The sequence below is a fragment of the Somniosus microcephalus genome, chromosome 12 (assembly GCF_052327205.1).
Source record: "Somniosus microcephalus isolate GS21.2 chromosome 12, FLI_Smic_1.0, whole genome shotgun sequence".
In the NCBI taxonomy this organism is placed as follows: domain Eukaryota; kingdom Metazoa; phylum Chordata; class Chondrichthyes; order Squaliformes; family Somniosidae; genus Somniosus; species Somniosus microcephalus.
This window is the reverse complement of record NC_140998.1, coordinates 192,910,809-192,926,383: the sequence shown is the minus strand read 5'-3', so window position 1 is coordinate 192,926,383 and position 15,575 is coordinate 192,910,809. Positions and strand designations below refer to the sequence as shown.

The window sequence follows — 15,575 nt, the reverse complement described above, 5'->3', positions numbered from 1 at the left end:
CGCCATTCCCTCCTAAAAACACAAGACACTATCGAAGAGCAAATTGATGACAATGCCGCAACTGAATCTTGTCACTCACCACCAGAACAATCTAACACAAATACACATACAGGCTCTCATGAAAACACATCAGACATACCTGTGCTGAGAAGATCCACACGTGAAGTAAAAAAGCCTGATAGACTTAATCTTTGAGTACAAAGAAAACTACATTGAAAATGTATTGACTGTTGAAGATGTTTATGTTGTTATTGATTGATACTGATTTTGTTTAACCTCAAAGAAAGGGGGATGTAATGATCAGTAACCTGTCATTCTGGAATGGTACACTAGGTGGTGCTGTATGTATATAAGAGTGGGCTACCCACGATGCACTAGGCTACCCACAAGGCAGCAGTCAAGATGGAGGCCTCTACAGATACTGTACCTAGTCCACATGTGCTCAATAAAGTGTCTAGCAAAAGCTAGCTGTTCTTAATAAAAAGGACTAGTTATTAATGAACATAACACAGATGATCAGTAAAATGCAGTTATGGTAGTTTTTAAAGTTTAAGAAAGTATCGACAAAAGTTTAAGCAGAAGCTGATTTTGAAAATTGAAAAGTTGGAAGTGTTGAAATGTGTAATTTATTTGACTCAGCCTCGACAGACCAAAATGTGTTTTAATTTGTATTATTCAGTGTTGTATTTAAAATATTTCCATGCAAACTGATTGATGTGTGTCTACATTGTCCAAGTAAAATCTATGTTGATGTACAGTGTTATTCAAACATTATTAAACAAGCAAATTGTGTCTGATTCATTGTCACAGCAGTTTATTTAACATATTTTAGCCTTTAGCCGGTTATAGATAGCAGCCGAGGGCACAAAATTGTGCTTTGTAATCTGAGGCAGTGTTAAAGCGGCGAGATGGTTGTGTAATACAATGGCAGGAAATGATATACCGTCCGAATAAATTCCGAAAGATCAGTGCAACTTAACGGCCTCCGATGTCATTTTAAACTCAAGTGAAATGTGAGTGATTTAGGTCGAGCATTTGATCACTGCCTTAAATTCACTGAATACAACCAAATATAGTCAGCAATGGGCATCAGTGGCCAAGCCCGGGGTCCCAGAACACCACTCCCCAAATACAGACAGTGCTGAGTAAACGGAGGGTGGAAACATAAGAGCCCAGAAGAATCGGGTGTCACCGGTACAAAAGCGATGCTCGAACCCGAGCTTGGAAATACCCGAACAGGACGGTGAGTTTTCGTGTCAAAGAAAGATGAACAAAACTCAAAGTAACAGCGACTGTTTCACTCGGGTCCAACTGGCGTCACCTCACTCTGAGTAACACTATTGGCGGGGAGTTTGAGGAAATGACTATCGTCTTATGAATTACATATAAATATATATTATAAAGTATGATGAATAATCATTAATTACCGTGTTATTTCCTACAACTGAACTCTGGTTGTTTTCATCAATTTCCTCAAAGTAATCGTGCAAAGTAAGTAGTGAGAGGGAGAGCGCTCTGCAAATGATTGGATACAAGCAACAACAACTTGGATTTATATAGCGCCTTTAACAAAGCAAAACAATCCAAGGTGGAAAATGATCCAAGGGCTTCCCTCCTCCTTATGTCCTGATAATTGAACCCTTTCAGCCTCGGTACCATTCTGGTGAATTTGTGCTGCGCTCCCTCCAAGGCCAATATATCCTACCTGAGGTGCGGTGCCCAGAACTGAACACCGTATCTAAATGGGGTCTAACCAGAGCTTTATATAAATGTAACACAACTTCCACCCTGTGTATTCCGGCCCCTTCAGACAAAGGCCAACATTCCATTAGCCTGTTAAGTTATTTGTTGTACCGGTCCACTCGCTGTTAGTGATTTCTGTACTTGGACCCCTAGATCTCTCTGCACCTCCACTGTTCCGAGTTTCACACCATTTAGAAATTACTCTGATCTATTTCTGTTGTGTCCAAAGTGGATCAAACTTCACCACATTGAACTGTATCTGTCCCAGTACAGACACATGGGCCCCAATTTTCTGCCAGCTGTCGGGCGGCTTTTCAGGCGGCCGGGGGCCGAAAATCGCCGAAAAAGGGGGTTGCGACCACCCCCCCCGCCTGATTCCCCGCCCCGTCCGACTTTCGGACCGCTGTTTCTCCGCGACCCGTTTCAGTCCCGCCCGCCGCTGGCGGGACTGGCCGTCGGAACACTAATGAGCAATTATTACCTTGTTTAAGTCGATTTTCAGGGGCCGTTGCGATTTTGGGGCTTTCCCCACATCAGACACGCCTGCGGGGAACCCCGCTGATGAAACCTGGCGTGAAGCTTGCCGGCTTGCTTGCTCTCAGCTGCAGGTCATTCGGGAAAGCTGCGATTTAAAGGGACAGCATTTGTATGTTGAAGGACCTTGTTACTGCAGGTTTGGGGCTACTTCTTCAAGGTTTAGGCACAGCTGTGGAAGGTTGGAGCCTCACACACTTCTCCAATGTGATCTCCTGGGAAGCCCCTCTTGCCACCCTCACTCAGCGTTTCCTCAGCGGAGCCATCGACCAGAAGCATGGGACGCCTTTTTTTCCTTCCCTTCTTGCCATTAGAGGATCACCAGCAGCAGAGGCGGCAGCAGCAGAACCAGGAACAGCAGGATGAGCACCAGGAGCACCAGGCTGCTGCTCACTCACCTGAAGCTGCACAGGCCAGAAGGGGCCAGCGCTTGGAAGTGGCTTGAGAGCACCTGGCTGTGCTTTAGGGGGCCATGGGGACCCGTTTCTGCACTGGCAGTCCTACTCAGAAGGACTTCCATGAAGGTCTGGTTCCTCTGTTCAATAGATGGCCATCGCTCCTCAAGAGATGTCATTCTCTTATGAGCACTTACCATGTTTTCCGTACCCTGGCGACTTATCTCCTCCATGGAGGTTGCCAACCTTTCCATGGTGATGCGTTGATGCGCCAGTGACTCCACAAAGGCTCTGCTCATGGTCGCTATGGACTCCTCCATTTGCTCCACACTCGCAGCGACACTGGAGACAAAACCTGCCAGAGACTCCTGCATCTGTGCATGGAGATCCATCACCTCTTCTCTTGCGGATGGACCCAGAGGCAGAGGATCGACATGCAGCGCAGCTGAGCTGAGCTGGCAGAGTCCTGCGCCCTCCAACGAGGACTCTCCACTGCTGTCCCTGTCTCCAGAATCTGCTGAGGCTCACTTGTGAGCTGTGAAACACCAGGTGACAACACTACTCTATGTCCCGAAGGTCCCCCCGAGGTGTGAGTGTCTGCGCTGGTGCTGGGTGCGCTTACTTCTGCTGATGCTGCACCCTCAGAGGTTGGAGCTTCCTCTGAGGAGTCTGGCTGCATAGCCTCCTCCTCCTCCACAGTGAGGATGGGGGCTCTGGATGGTACTGTGGGGTAGTAAAGGAAGGAGTTAGAGATGTAATGCCAAGGTTCTTCTGGTGACTCCCAGCAAGTTGGCATCTGCTGACACCTGCATCCATGCAGCATTGGTCTCAGTGGGAGGCCTCTTCCTCACTGACCGAGGGAAGAGGACCTCCCTGTGGGCCCTAACCCCATCCAATAATGCCTGCAGTGAAGCTTCGTCGAATTTGGAGGCAGCTCGGGGTCTGGCATTGGCCACAGCTGCTGCAGGCTCCTCTGCCATCCTGTATGGATCGTTTGGAAGCCTTCAGAGGGTGCAATGCTTGCTATGGACCTTGAAAGCACCACGAATGATGACATCATACTGTGGGGCATTCTGACTAGAATTGGACAATTAGCAAGGCTTCCCACATGCTGGAAATTAATTGGCCACTTGAGGGAAAATTGCGTGCAGCTGGCTGACACATTTTTTTGTGTGTCAGAACCCCACATTCGGGGAAACCCGACCATTTCCCACACAATCCACAAAATCGGGCCCATGGGCAGTGTAGAGGGAGCTTTACTCTGTATCTAACCCATGCTGTACCTGCCCTGGGAGTGTTTGATGGGACAGTGTAGAGGGAGCTTTACTCTGTATCTAACCCGTGCTGTACCTGCCCTGGGAGTGTTTGATGGGACAGTGTAGAGGGAGCTTTACTCTGTATCTAACCCGTGCTATACCTGCCCTGGGAGTGTTTGATGGGACAGTGTAGAGGGAGCTTTACTCTGTATCTAACCCCGTGCTGTACCTGCCCTGGGAGTGTTTGATGCGACAGTGTAGAGGGAGCTTTACTCTGTATCTAACCTGTGCTGTACCTGCCCTCGGAGTGTTTGATGGGACAGCGTAGAGGGAGCTTTACTCTGTATCTACCCCGTGCTGTACCTGCCCTGGGAGTGTTTGATGGGACAGCGTAGAGGGAGCTTTACTCTGTATCTAACCTGTGCTGTACCTGCCCTGGGAGTGTTTGATGGGACAGTGTAGAGGGAGCTTTACTCTGTATCTAACCTGTGCTGTACCTGCCCTAGGAGTGTTTGATAGGACAGTGTAGTGGGAGCTTTTCTCTGTATCTAACCCATCCTGTACCTGCCCTGAGAGTGTTTGATGGGTCAGTGTAGAGGGAGCTTTACTCTGTATCTAACCTGTGCTGTACCTGCCCTGGGAGTGTTTGATGGGACAGTGTAGAGGGAGCTTTACTCTGTATCTAACCTGTGCTGTACCTGCCCTAGGAGTGTTTGATGGGACAGTGTAGTGGGAGCTTTACTCTGTATCTAACCCATCCTGTACCTGCCCTGGGAGTGTTTGATGGGTCAGTGTAGAGGGAGCTTTACTCTGTATCTAACCTGTGCTGTACCTGCCCTAGGAGTGTTTGATGGGACAGTGTAGAGGGAGCTTTACTCTGTATCTAACCTGTGCTGTACCTGCCCTGGGAGTGTTTGATGGGACAGTGTAGAGGGAGCTTTAATCTGTATCTAACCTGTGCTGTACCTGCCCTGGGAGTGTTTGATGGGACAGTGTAGAGGGAGCTTTACTCTGTATCTAACCCGTGCTGTACCTGCCCTGGGAGTGTTTGATGGGACAGTGTAGAGGGAGCTTTACTCTGTATCTAACCCATGCTGTACCTGCCCTGGGATTGTTTGATGGGACAGTGTAAGGGAGCTTTACTCTGTATCTAACCCGTGCTGTACCTGCCCTGGGATTGTTTGATGGGACAGTGTAGATGGTGATGCAAAAACCAAAGTATCTGAAGACGGGCATAAATGTTCATTTCGAAACAGGAGGAAAAGAACGACGATGAAGTGGGGGAGAGGAAATGCATCTTATTAACTCGTGTTAGCTGTGGTTCAGTGGGTACCACACTTGCCTCTGACTCACAATATTGTGGGTTTAAGTCCCACTCCAGGGACTTGTAGCACAGAAATCTAGGCTGACACTCCCAGTGCAGTGCTGAAGGAGTGCTGCACTGTCGGAGGTGCCATCTTTCGGATGAGACATTAAATTGAGGCCCCGTCTGCGCTCTCAGGTGGACGTAAGAGATCGAAGAAGAGCCGGGGCATTATCCCCGGTGTCCTGGCCAATGTTTATCCCTCAATCATCATCAGTAAAAAAATTATCAGGTCATTATCACATTGCTGTTTGTGGGAGCTTGCTGTGTGCAAATTGGATACCGTGTTTCCCTCATTACAACAGTGACTCCACTTCCAAAAGTACTTAATTGGCTGTAAAGCACTTTGAGACGTCCGGTGGTCCTGAAAGGCATGACATAAATGCAAGTCTTTCATTCTATTTCTTTTTATTCTGGAAATGACTGAATTGCCTCTGATCCGAGGGGAGTCAGGCGGAACGTTTGTTGGCGGGGCGAGGTGCGCTGGCCGGCGGGTTTAGCGCGGGGACACGGGGCCGGAGTGAAGATGGTGGCGCCATGTGAGGGGGAAAAGTGGCTCCTTGTTGTTTAAAAGAGGAAGAAAACCGGAGCCGCGGAGAAAGAGCCGCCCTGAGAGTGGGCACCCGCTAGCCGCCGATAAGGCCCCGGAGTTGGGGTAAGTGGGGCCGGAGAGGCACCGGGAGCGGGAATGAGTGGGCGGGCTGGGCCCTGGAGACTAGGCCCAGGTTCCCCTCCTCTCCCCTCCCTCAGCCTCAGGCTCAGGGCCTGTAGTGTGTGTGCCTTTAAGTCAGAACTACTTTTACAGCTCCTGTATACTGTAGTACCGGCAGTGACCACACCGGTATATAAGCTTTGCGCATGCCTCTATACCCCCAGTCTTGAGACTACCCTCCTCCAGTAAAGACCTGTTTATTGTTGATGTACAGCATCTGTGTGATTATTTAATAACAGCATATCCTCTGAATCACGGATCCAACAGTGGCGACGAGTGTCGATTCGAATCTACCTGCAACATTAAAAAAATATATATAGTCGAGGCCAGGAACACGGGCGTCGACCACGAGCAACCGCCCAGCCGTCAGGCAGAGATTGAACTTCGCAGGAGAGCCGGGCTTGGTTCCCCAGCCACGACAAGCAGCAAGAGACCAACGACAGGTCCAGCGCAGACCCTTCCCGAGCAGCGGCGGCTGGAGCCGACCGACGGCGGAGAGAAAGCCGAGCAGCGTTGATGGGGTAAGACAAAGGTTGAGGAGCGCAGGGCGCAGCCGGGGGTTGAACACCGAGCGGCGTCGAGAAAAAGAAAACAAACCGGAGAGAGAGAGGGTAAAGAAACAGCCGGGTGCTAGACTGAGCGGCGTCGAAAAATATAAAAAGAAGAACGCGCAGAGCATAGCCAGAGCTAACGGGCTGAACAGGGTCCGCGGGGCGAAGAAAGGGGAGCGCGGGAGACACCATTGAGCCGTGGAGAAGAAGGAAGAGCGCGGGAGACGCCATTTTTAGAAGCCGCAGCGGAGAAGAAGGGCGAGCGCGGGAAAGAAGGAAAGCGCGGGAGACGCCATTTTGTGCCAGCGGAGAAGAAGGGGAAGTGCGGGAGGCGCCATTTTTGACAGTTAACTCACACCCAAGGATGTCGAAGAGTGGCAGTATCTCTACGTTCGACAATGAAGTCGAAGATTGGGCGACATATGTGGAACGTATTGAGGTGTACTGCAGGGCGAATGAAGTGCCAGATGTTAATAAAGCACTGGTTCTGTTAAATTCCATGGGTGCAAAAACTTATGGGTCACTGCGAAATCTAATAACCCCAGAGAAGCCGGTAAACAAGAATTTTGAAAGCATAGTAGAAATCCTACAGGACCACTTAAACCCCACACCGCTGCTGATAGCAGAACGATTTAAGTTCCATAAAAGGAATGAACATAAAGATGAAAGCAATGCTGAGTACCTAACGGAACTGCGCAAGCTATCGAAACACTGCCAGTTTGGAGCGGGACTAGCAGATACGTTAAGGGACAAGTTTGTGTGTGGGCTACAGAGTGAAGGAACCCAGAAACGGCTTCTGTCGGAAAAGGATCTTACGCTGGACAAAGCTTTCAGTATGGCAGTATTACACGAAGCAGCCGCAAGGGGTGCTGCAGAGATACAACGGAGACAGCAAGAATATGGCACCAATGAAATTTCCTATGGAACAGGGAAGTGCTATCGCTGCGGCAGAACAACACATGACCAGAAAGATTGTTGGTTCAAGGACCAAGTGTGCAGACAGTGTGGGAAAGCAGGACACATAGCTAGAGTCTGCAGGTCTGGGAAGAAAACCAACAGTAAGAAATATCCACAGGAGAAGTACAAAAAGGTACACCAGGTGATGGACAGTGGTTCAGACGAACAGAAAAGTGACACAGACTCCGGAAGCAAGGAGCTGGGTTGTCTGAAACTACATAAGGTAACCAAAATGGAGGATCACCAGACTATCTGGGTTACACTCAAGATAGACGGAGTCCAAGTGAAAATGGAATTGGACACAGGGTCAGCTCTAACAGTCAAAAATCAAAGCGACTACAAGCAGCTATTTTCACACATACCCTTGAAAGCTACAGAGATTGTCTTGAAGACGTATACAGGGCAAAAAGTCTACCCCAAAGGAAAAATAAGGGTGAAAGTGACATATAAAGGCCAGGAAATACCTAAAATGGATATATATGTATTGCCAGATGGAGGACCACCACTGCTAGGACATGAATGGATCCGGAAGATACAATTAGATTGGCATTCCATACAGGCACTGAAGGTTGAGGCCAAAAAGGATGACGACGTCACACCTGGACGACTGTCAAAAATGCTAACTGACGCAAAAGAAGTGTTCCAGGATGGCATTGCTGCGACAGCCTCAGTACTCAACACCCACAACAGCCAATCTCCAGACGCCATCCTACAACTCATCCGCTTCATCGTTGACCACAATGTCTTCACCTTCGACAACCAGTTCTTTACCCAAACACACGGAACAGCCATGGGGACCACATTCGCACCCCAATACGCAAACATCTTCATGCACAAGTTCAAGCAAGACTTCTTCGCTGCACAGGATCTCCAACCAACGCTATACACCAGATACATCGACGACATTTTCTTCCTATGGACCCACAGCGAAGAATCACTGAAAAGACTACACGATAACATCAACAAGTTCCATCCCACTATCAAACTCACCATGGACTACTCCTCAGAATCAGTCTCATTCCTGGACACACGAATCTCCATCAAAGACGGACACCTCAGCACTTCACTCTACCGCAAGCCCACGGACAACCTCACGATGCTTCACTTCTCCAGCTTCCACCCTAACCACGTTAAAGAAGCCATCCCCTATGGACAAGCCCTGCGAATACACAGGATCTGCTCAGACGAGGAGGAACGCGATGGACACCTACAGACACTGAAAGACGCCCTTGTAAGAATGGGATATGATGCTCGACTCGTCGATCGACAGTTCCGACGGGCCACAGCGAAAAATCGCATAGACCTCCTCAGAAGACAAACACGGGACACAACCAACAGAGTACCCTTCGTCGTCCAGTACTTCCCCGGAGTGGAGAAACTACGCCATGTTCTTCGCAGCCTTCAACATGTCATCGATGACGACAAACACCTCGCTAAGGCCATCCCCACGCCTCCAATACTCGCTTTCAAACAGCCGCCTAACCTCAAACAGACCATCGTTCGCAGCAAATTACCCAGCTTCCAGGAGAACAGCAACCACGACACCACACAACCCTGCCACAGCAACCTCTGCAAGACATGCCAGATCATCAACACAGATACCATCATCACACGTAAGGACACCACCCACCAGGTACATGGTACATACTCATGTGACTCGGCCAATGTTGTCTACCTCATACGTTGCAGGAAAGGATGCCCCGGAGCATGGTACATCGGCGAGACCATGCAGACACTGCGACAACGGATGAACGGACACCGCGCAACAATCACCAGGCAGGAGTGTTCCCTCCCAGTCGGGGAACACTTCAGCAGTCAAGGACATTCAGCCTCCGATCTTCGGGTAAGCATTCTCCAAGGTGGCCTTCGAGACACACGACAACGCAAAATCGTCGAGCAGAAACTGATAGCCAAGTTCCGCACCCATGAGGACGGCCTCAACAGAGATCTTGGGTTCATGTCACGCTACATGTAACCACACCTGATGCAGGGTCATCCAGACTCGAGTCGACATTGGCTTGTTCTCTCTACACAGATGCGGCCGGACCTGCTGTGATTTCCAGCCAAAAAAAATTTTTTTTGTCTGTTTTTTTGTTTTTCATACAGACCCCAGCATCTGCAATATTTGACCCCTTGTGACCCCACCTCATTGTTCTTTGATGTAATGTTTCCCTGACTGACCTGTTTGGACACCATTCACACCTTTGACTGCTGTGATTATCTCTCTGCCGAGGTGTGATAAATGGCAGTTGGAAAGGTTACCTGTAAACATCTGACATGATTCTCTGACTATATAAGCTGTGTCTTTATGCATTTCTCCACTTCAGCTGAAGAAGGAGCAGCGCTCCGAAAGCTTGTGATTTCAAATAAAGCTGTTGGACTATAACCTGGTGTTGTGTGATTTCTTACATTTGTTCCAGGAGGGACTAGGAACACTAAAAGGAGTAACAGCAATGATTAAAATAGAGGAAAATGCAAGCCCAAAGTTTCTGAAGGCCAGAACAGTGCCTTATGCGATCAGACCAGCTGTTGAAGCAGAGCTGGAAGGGTTGGAACGTTCAGGAGTACTGTCCAAAGTGGACTGGAGCGAGTGGGCTGCACCCATCGTTCCTGTAATGAAGAGGTCATTGAGTAATACACCTGGGGAACCAAAGAAGGTCCGCATCTGTGGGGATTTTAAGGTGACAGTGAACCCAGTCCTTCACACGGTACAATATCCGCTTCCACGAATTGAGGATATTTTCGCCTCGCTATCTGGAGGTAAACGCTTCACCAAAATTGATCTAGCCCAGGCGTACTTGCAAATGTAGGTAGAAGAAGCTTCGAAACAATACCTTACGATCAACACTCATAAAGGCCTCTATCAATACAACCGGCTGGTGTTTGGAGTGGCATCAGCTCCGGCTATTTGGCAAAGGGCAATGGATCAAGTCCTGCAAGGGATTCCAGGGACCCAGTGTTATTTGGACGACATCTTGGTCATGGGTGAAAATGACGGTGATCACCTCGCCAACTTGGAGAAGGTGCTCACCAGATTAAAGGAGTATGGGCTACGAGCTAATCGCCACAAGTGCGAGTTTTTCCAGAAACAGATCTCATATTGTGGCCATGTCATCGATGAAGAGGGGTTACATAAGTCCCCTGACAAGATTGAGGCAGTAGTCAAGGGTCCAGCACCGGAAAATGTGTCACAACTGGGGTCGTTCCTCGGGCTGGTAAACTACTACCACAAGTTCTTACCAAATTTGTCTACGGTATTACACCCACTGAACACCCTACTGCAAACAGGGGTACCATGGAAGTGGGATGACGAACGTAGACGAGCTTTCCTGAAGTGTAAAGAATTGATCACATCAAAAGAGGTGTTGGCCCATTTCAACCCAGCACTACCAATCCGTTTGGCATGTGATGCATCACCCTATGGTATTAGAGCGGTGCTATCGCACAAATTCCCAGACGGGTTGGAGAGGCCAGTAGCCTTTGCGTCTCGGTCACTAACCTCAGCCGAGCGCAACTACGCCCAGATTGACAGGCAGGCCTCAGCCTAGTATGGGGAGTAAAAAAATTCAACCACTATCTGCATGGGCAGAAGTTCACCTTGCTGACTGACCACGAACCACTTGTCTCCATCTTTAATCCTAAGAAGGGCGTTCCAGTGATGACTGCGCAGCGGTTACAAAGATGGTCCCTGTTTCTAGGGGCGAATCAATATGAAATAGAATATAAAGGCACGAAACAGCATGGGAATGCTGATGGGCTATTGCGCCTGCCACTGCCTACTGTGGAGGAAGCACCAGCAGTGGACCCTATCGAGATATTTTATTCATCAATAATTGAACGATTGCCAGTAACAAACGCGGATATAGAGAAGGAGACCCGCAATGATCCGACGCTGTCGCGGGTATATGAATTGACGGTGAGGGGATGGCCAACACATGGCGACTCACTGTTGCCAGCATTCTCATCCAGAAGAGAACAGCTGTCAGTATGCCAGGGGACAGTGATGTGTGGATCCAGAGTGGTGATTCCACCCAAGTTAAGGGAGAGAGTGCTAAATGAGCTATATGAAGGTCATCTGGGGGGAGTGAAAATGAAAAGCCTTGCTAGGGCTTATGTGTGGTGGCCGGGAATCGATCAACAAATCGAAGACCTAACTAAGAGCTGCTTAGGATGCCAGAAGGTCCAAAATGCACCACCACATGCCCCTCTACACCCATGGGAGTGGCCCTCCTCTCCGTGGCAACGGGTGCATATTGATTTTGCTGGTCCATTCATGGACTCAATGTTCTTAATAGCAGTGGATGCTCATTCAAAGTGGCCTGAGGTGATAAAAATGTCTTCAACCACTACAGAGAAAACGATTGCAGTCCTACGGACCATATTTGCCAGAAACGGGTTGCCAGAGCAGATTTGCTCTGATAATGGACCACAGTTTGTGTCCGACGAGTTCCAAAAATTTATGAGAAGGAATGGGGTAAGGCATTACACATCCACCCCGTATCATCCAGCCACAAATGGATTGGCTGAGAGGTTCGTACAAACCTTTAAGAAAGCGATAAAGGCCATGTGCGACGATGAAATTCCATTACAGCATAAGATGGACAATTTCTTATTAGCCTACCGAAACGCGACACATGCAGTTACCAACCAGACCCCGGCCATGATGTTCTTTAACCGAAGGTTGAGATCTCGTCTGGACTTGCTCAGACCAAATGTGCAAAGAAATGTTGAGGACAAACAATTCCAGCACATCAATGAGAAGCCGACAAGGAGCTTCAATGTAGGGCAACCAGTCTTGGCCCGTGACTATCGAACAGAGAAGTGGCAACCCGGAATGATATGTACAAGGCAGGGGCCATTAATGTACACAGTGGATGTCGGGGAGAACATTCCACTCAAACTTCTCATTCCCTTCAACCTCTTACACTTAGTCACACTTAAAAAACATTAGCTCATTTTAACCCCTCTTTAATTTATTGTAACCTATTTGATTTAAAAAAACATGATTTTAATTTCTTAAATATAAATTTATTTTCTATTTTTAAAAATCTAACCTTATTCAAAGAAAGAAAGGCTTGAATTTATATAGCGCTTATCCCTCAACCAACATCACTAGAAAACTGTAAGAACCAAGCGCAACAAAGCAAGGTCCATACAGTAGATGAAAGCGAGATGGAGGAGTTCAATGTGGATGTTGTGTCTGAAAACAAAAAAGAAGAAAGAGACTGGATGTTGACACTAAAAGTGAATGACATACACATTCCATTTAAATTGGATACTGGAGCACAAGTTAATGTGATATCAGAGACTGATTTTAAGAAAATTAGACCCAGACCAAAGATACATGGAATAAAAGTTAAACTGACAGGATACTCAGGTGCTGATATACCAGTGAAAGGAAGATGCATTGTCAAAGTAACACACAAGGACAGAGAGCACATGCTAGCATTAATCGTGGTGCCAAAGGATGTGCAAGCCATACTAGGTTTAAAAGTCTGTGAGAGACTGAACCTGGTAAAGAGAGTCCTCGTTGTGGAAAGTGAAGGAGAGACAGTCTATGATGAACTCATGAAAGAGTACAACGACCTATTTAATGGTCTAGGCTGCATTCCAGGAGAACACACGATCAGAGTAGATAAAAGTATGACACCGGTCATACATCCATGCAGAAAAGTTCCGTTTGCTCTTCAAAAGCAACTGAAGGCAGAGTTGGACAGGATGGAAAGCCTGAACGTGATTCAGAAGATAGATGAGCCAACTGAGTGGGTGAGTTCCCTTGTCGTTGTGGACAAAAAGAATGGAAAGCTCAGAATTTGCCTGGATCTAAGAGATCGAAACAGAGCAATAAAGAGAGAGCACTTCAAGCTTCCTACACGTGAGGAAATCATGGCACAGTTTGCAAATGCAAAGTATTTCAGCAAGTTAGATGCATCATCAGGATTTTGGCAGATGAAACTGGACGATGCAAGTTCAAGACTGTGCACGTTCAACAGTCCATTTGGTAGATACAGATTCCTAAGGTTACCATTTGGCATTGCCTCAGCTCCTGAAGTGTATCACAAAACTATCCATATGATCTATGAGCACCTGGAGGGAGTTGATACATCAATGGATGACATCATAGTATGGGGAACCACGAGAACTGAGCATGACCAGAGACTGAAAAAAGTGCTGGAAGCAACAAGGAAAACAAACCTGAAGCTGAATAGAGAGCAATGCCAGCTCGGGGTGACAGAACTGACATTCGTGGGAGATATACTTAGCAGTGAGGGCATCAGACCAGATCCCAGAAAGGTGTCCGCCATTGAGAATATGCCAAAGCCACAATGCAAAAAGGATGTGCAGAGGTTTAATGGAATGATCAACTACATGGGTAAATTCATATCCAACCTCTCAGAAAAGATGGTGCCACTGAGAAGACTAACTGAAAAGAACATAGAATGGGAATGGAATCATGAGCATGAGAAGTCATGGAGCGATCTAAAGAAACTGCCCACAGAGGAACCAGTTCTGAGGTTTTATGACCCAGCGGGACCCATCAAGATATCATCAGATGCATCACAGAGCGGGCTCGGTGCCGTTCTTCTGCAAAGATATGACTACTGGCAACCTATTGCATATGCATCGCGCTCAATGACAGACGCGGAGACGCGATATGCTCAAATAGAAAAGGAGCTGCTCAGCATCACATACGCCTGTGAAAGATTTCACCAGTTTGTGGCAGGACAAGCAATCAGTGTAGAGACTGACCATAAGCCCTTGATTGCATTGTTCCAAAAGCCACTAAATAGCTGTCCGCTTAGAATACAAAGAATGATGATCAGGCTGCAACGCTATACACTGAATGTTGCGTACACACCGGGTAAACTGATGTATACAGCAGACACATTGTCCAGAGCTGTTGACCCAAGTGAGCCCGCAAACACCAAAATGGATGAAAAAGTGAACGCCTACGTGGACATGATCACAAGTGCACTGCCCATAGCAGATGCAAAAATGGAGCTCATAAAGACTGAGACAAACAAAGATGGAACAATGAGACGACTGAGGAAAAGCATCTTGGATGGATGGCCCAACATGAAGCAAGACTGCTCACCTGACATAGCAGAGTACTGGAACTGCAGGGCGGAACTATCAGTGGTCGAAGACATCATCTGCAAAGGAAGTAAAATAGTTATCCCAAAGAGTCTGAGAAAAGAGATGCTAAAAAGGATCCATGGAGGACATCTGGGAATCGAAAAGTGTAACAAAAGAGCACGAGAGGTGATGTACTGGCCACGAATCAACCAAGATGTGACATATGAGGTGTCAAACTGTACAATATGCCTGAAATATCGAGCAAGCAATCCGGTAGAACCACTAAAGCCACACCCAGCACCAAACAGACCTTACCAGAAGGTAGGCGCTGACCTATTCATATGTCAAGGGAAGGACTATCTTGTAGTCACAGACTATTACTCCCTGTATCCAGAGGTTTGTAGACTGTACACCACCACTGCAGATGCTGTGATAAGATGTATGAAAGCCATATTCTCCAGACATGGCGTGGCAAGCGAGGTCTTCACAGACAACGGACCCCAGTTTTACAATGCAAGTTTCCGACACTTTGCCAAAGAGTGGGACTTTGTCCACACAACGTCAAGTCCTCACTTTCCACAGTCCAATGGACTAGTGGAAAAATCGGTCCAGACAGTGAAAAGACTGATGTACAAGGCAAAAGACAGTGGAACTGACTTCTACCAGAGCATGCTTGTATACCGCACAACGCCGCTCGAGTGTGGCATGTCATCAGCCCAACTCCTTATGGGACGTCGGCTAAGGTCAAACCTACCCATCCCGGGGAACCTCCTGAAAACAAAAGAGGGGGAGAAAGTGAGGAAGTTCAAAGAACAACAGAAAGAAAAGCAAAAGTACTACTATGACAGAGGAACACAAAACCTACCTGAACTCCACACTGGCGACCAAGTAAGGTTCAAAGACAAAACAAACATATGGACTCAGAAGGGAACTGTCCTGAGTGAAGTTCAACCAAGATCATACACCATTCAGACAGATGAGGGTGCT

General features: G+C 47.8%; 1 protein-coding gene across 1 annotated transcript in view; it reads left to right on the top strand.

The window, feature by feature from the left end:
• Nucleotides 1–1,205: 1,205 nt before the first annotated feature.
• The window catches only part of LOC147109821 (uncharacterized), a 46,256-nt gene continuing 31,886 nt past the window's right edge, over nt 1,206–15,575 (top strand). Inside the window, exon 1 of the mRNA XM_086002391.1 lies at nt 1,206–1,243. Coding sequence (XP_085858517.1) covers nt 1,206–1,243 — 38 coding nt within the window. The remainder of the gene's footprint in view (nt 1,244–15,575) is intronic.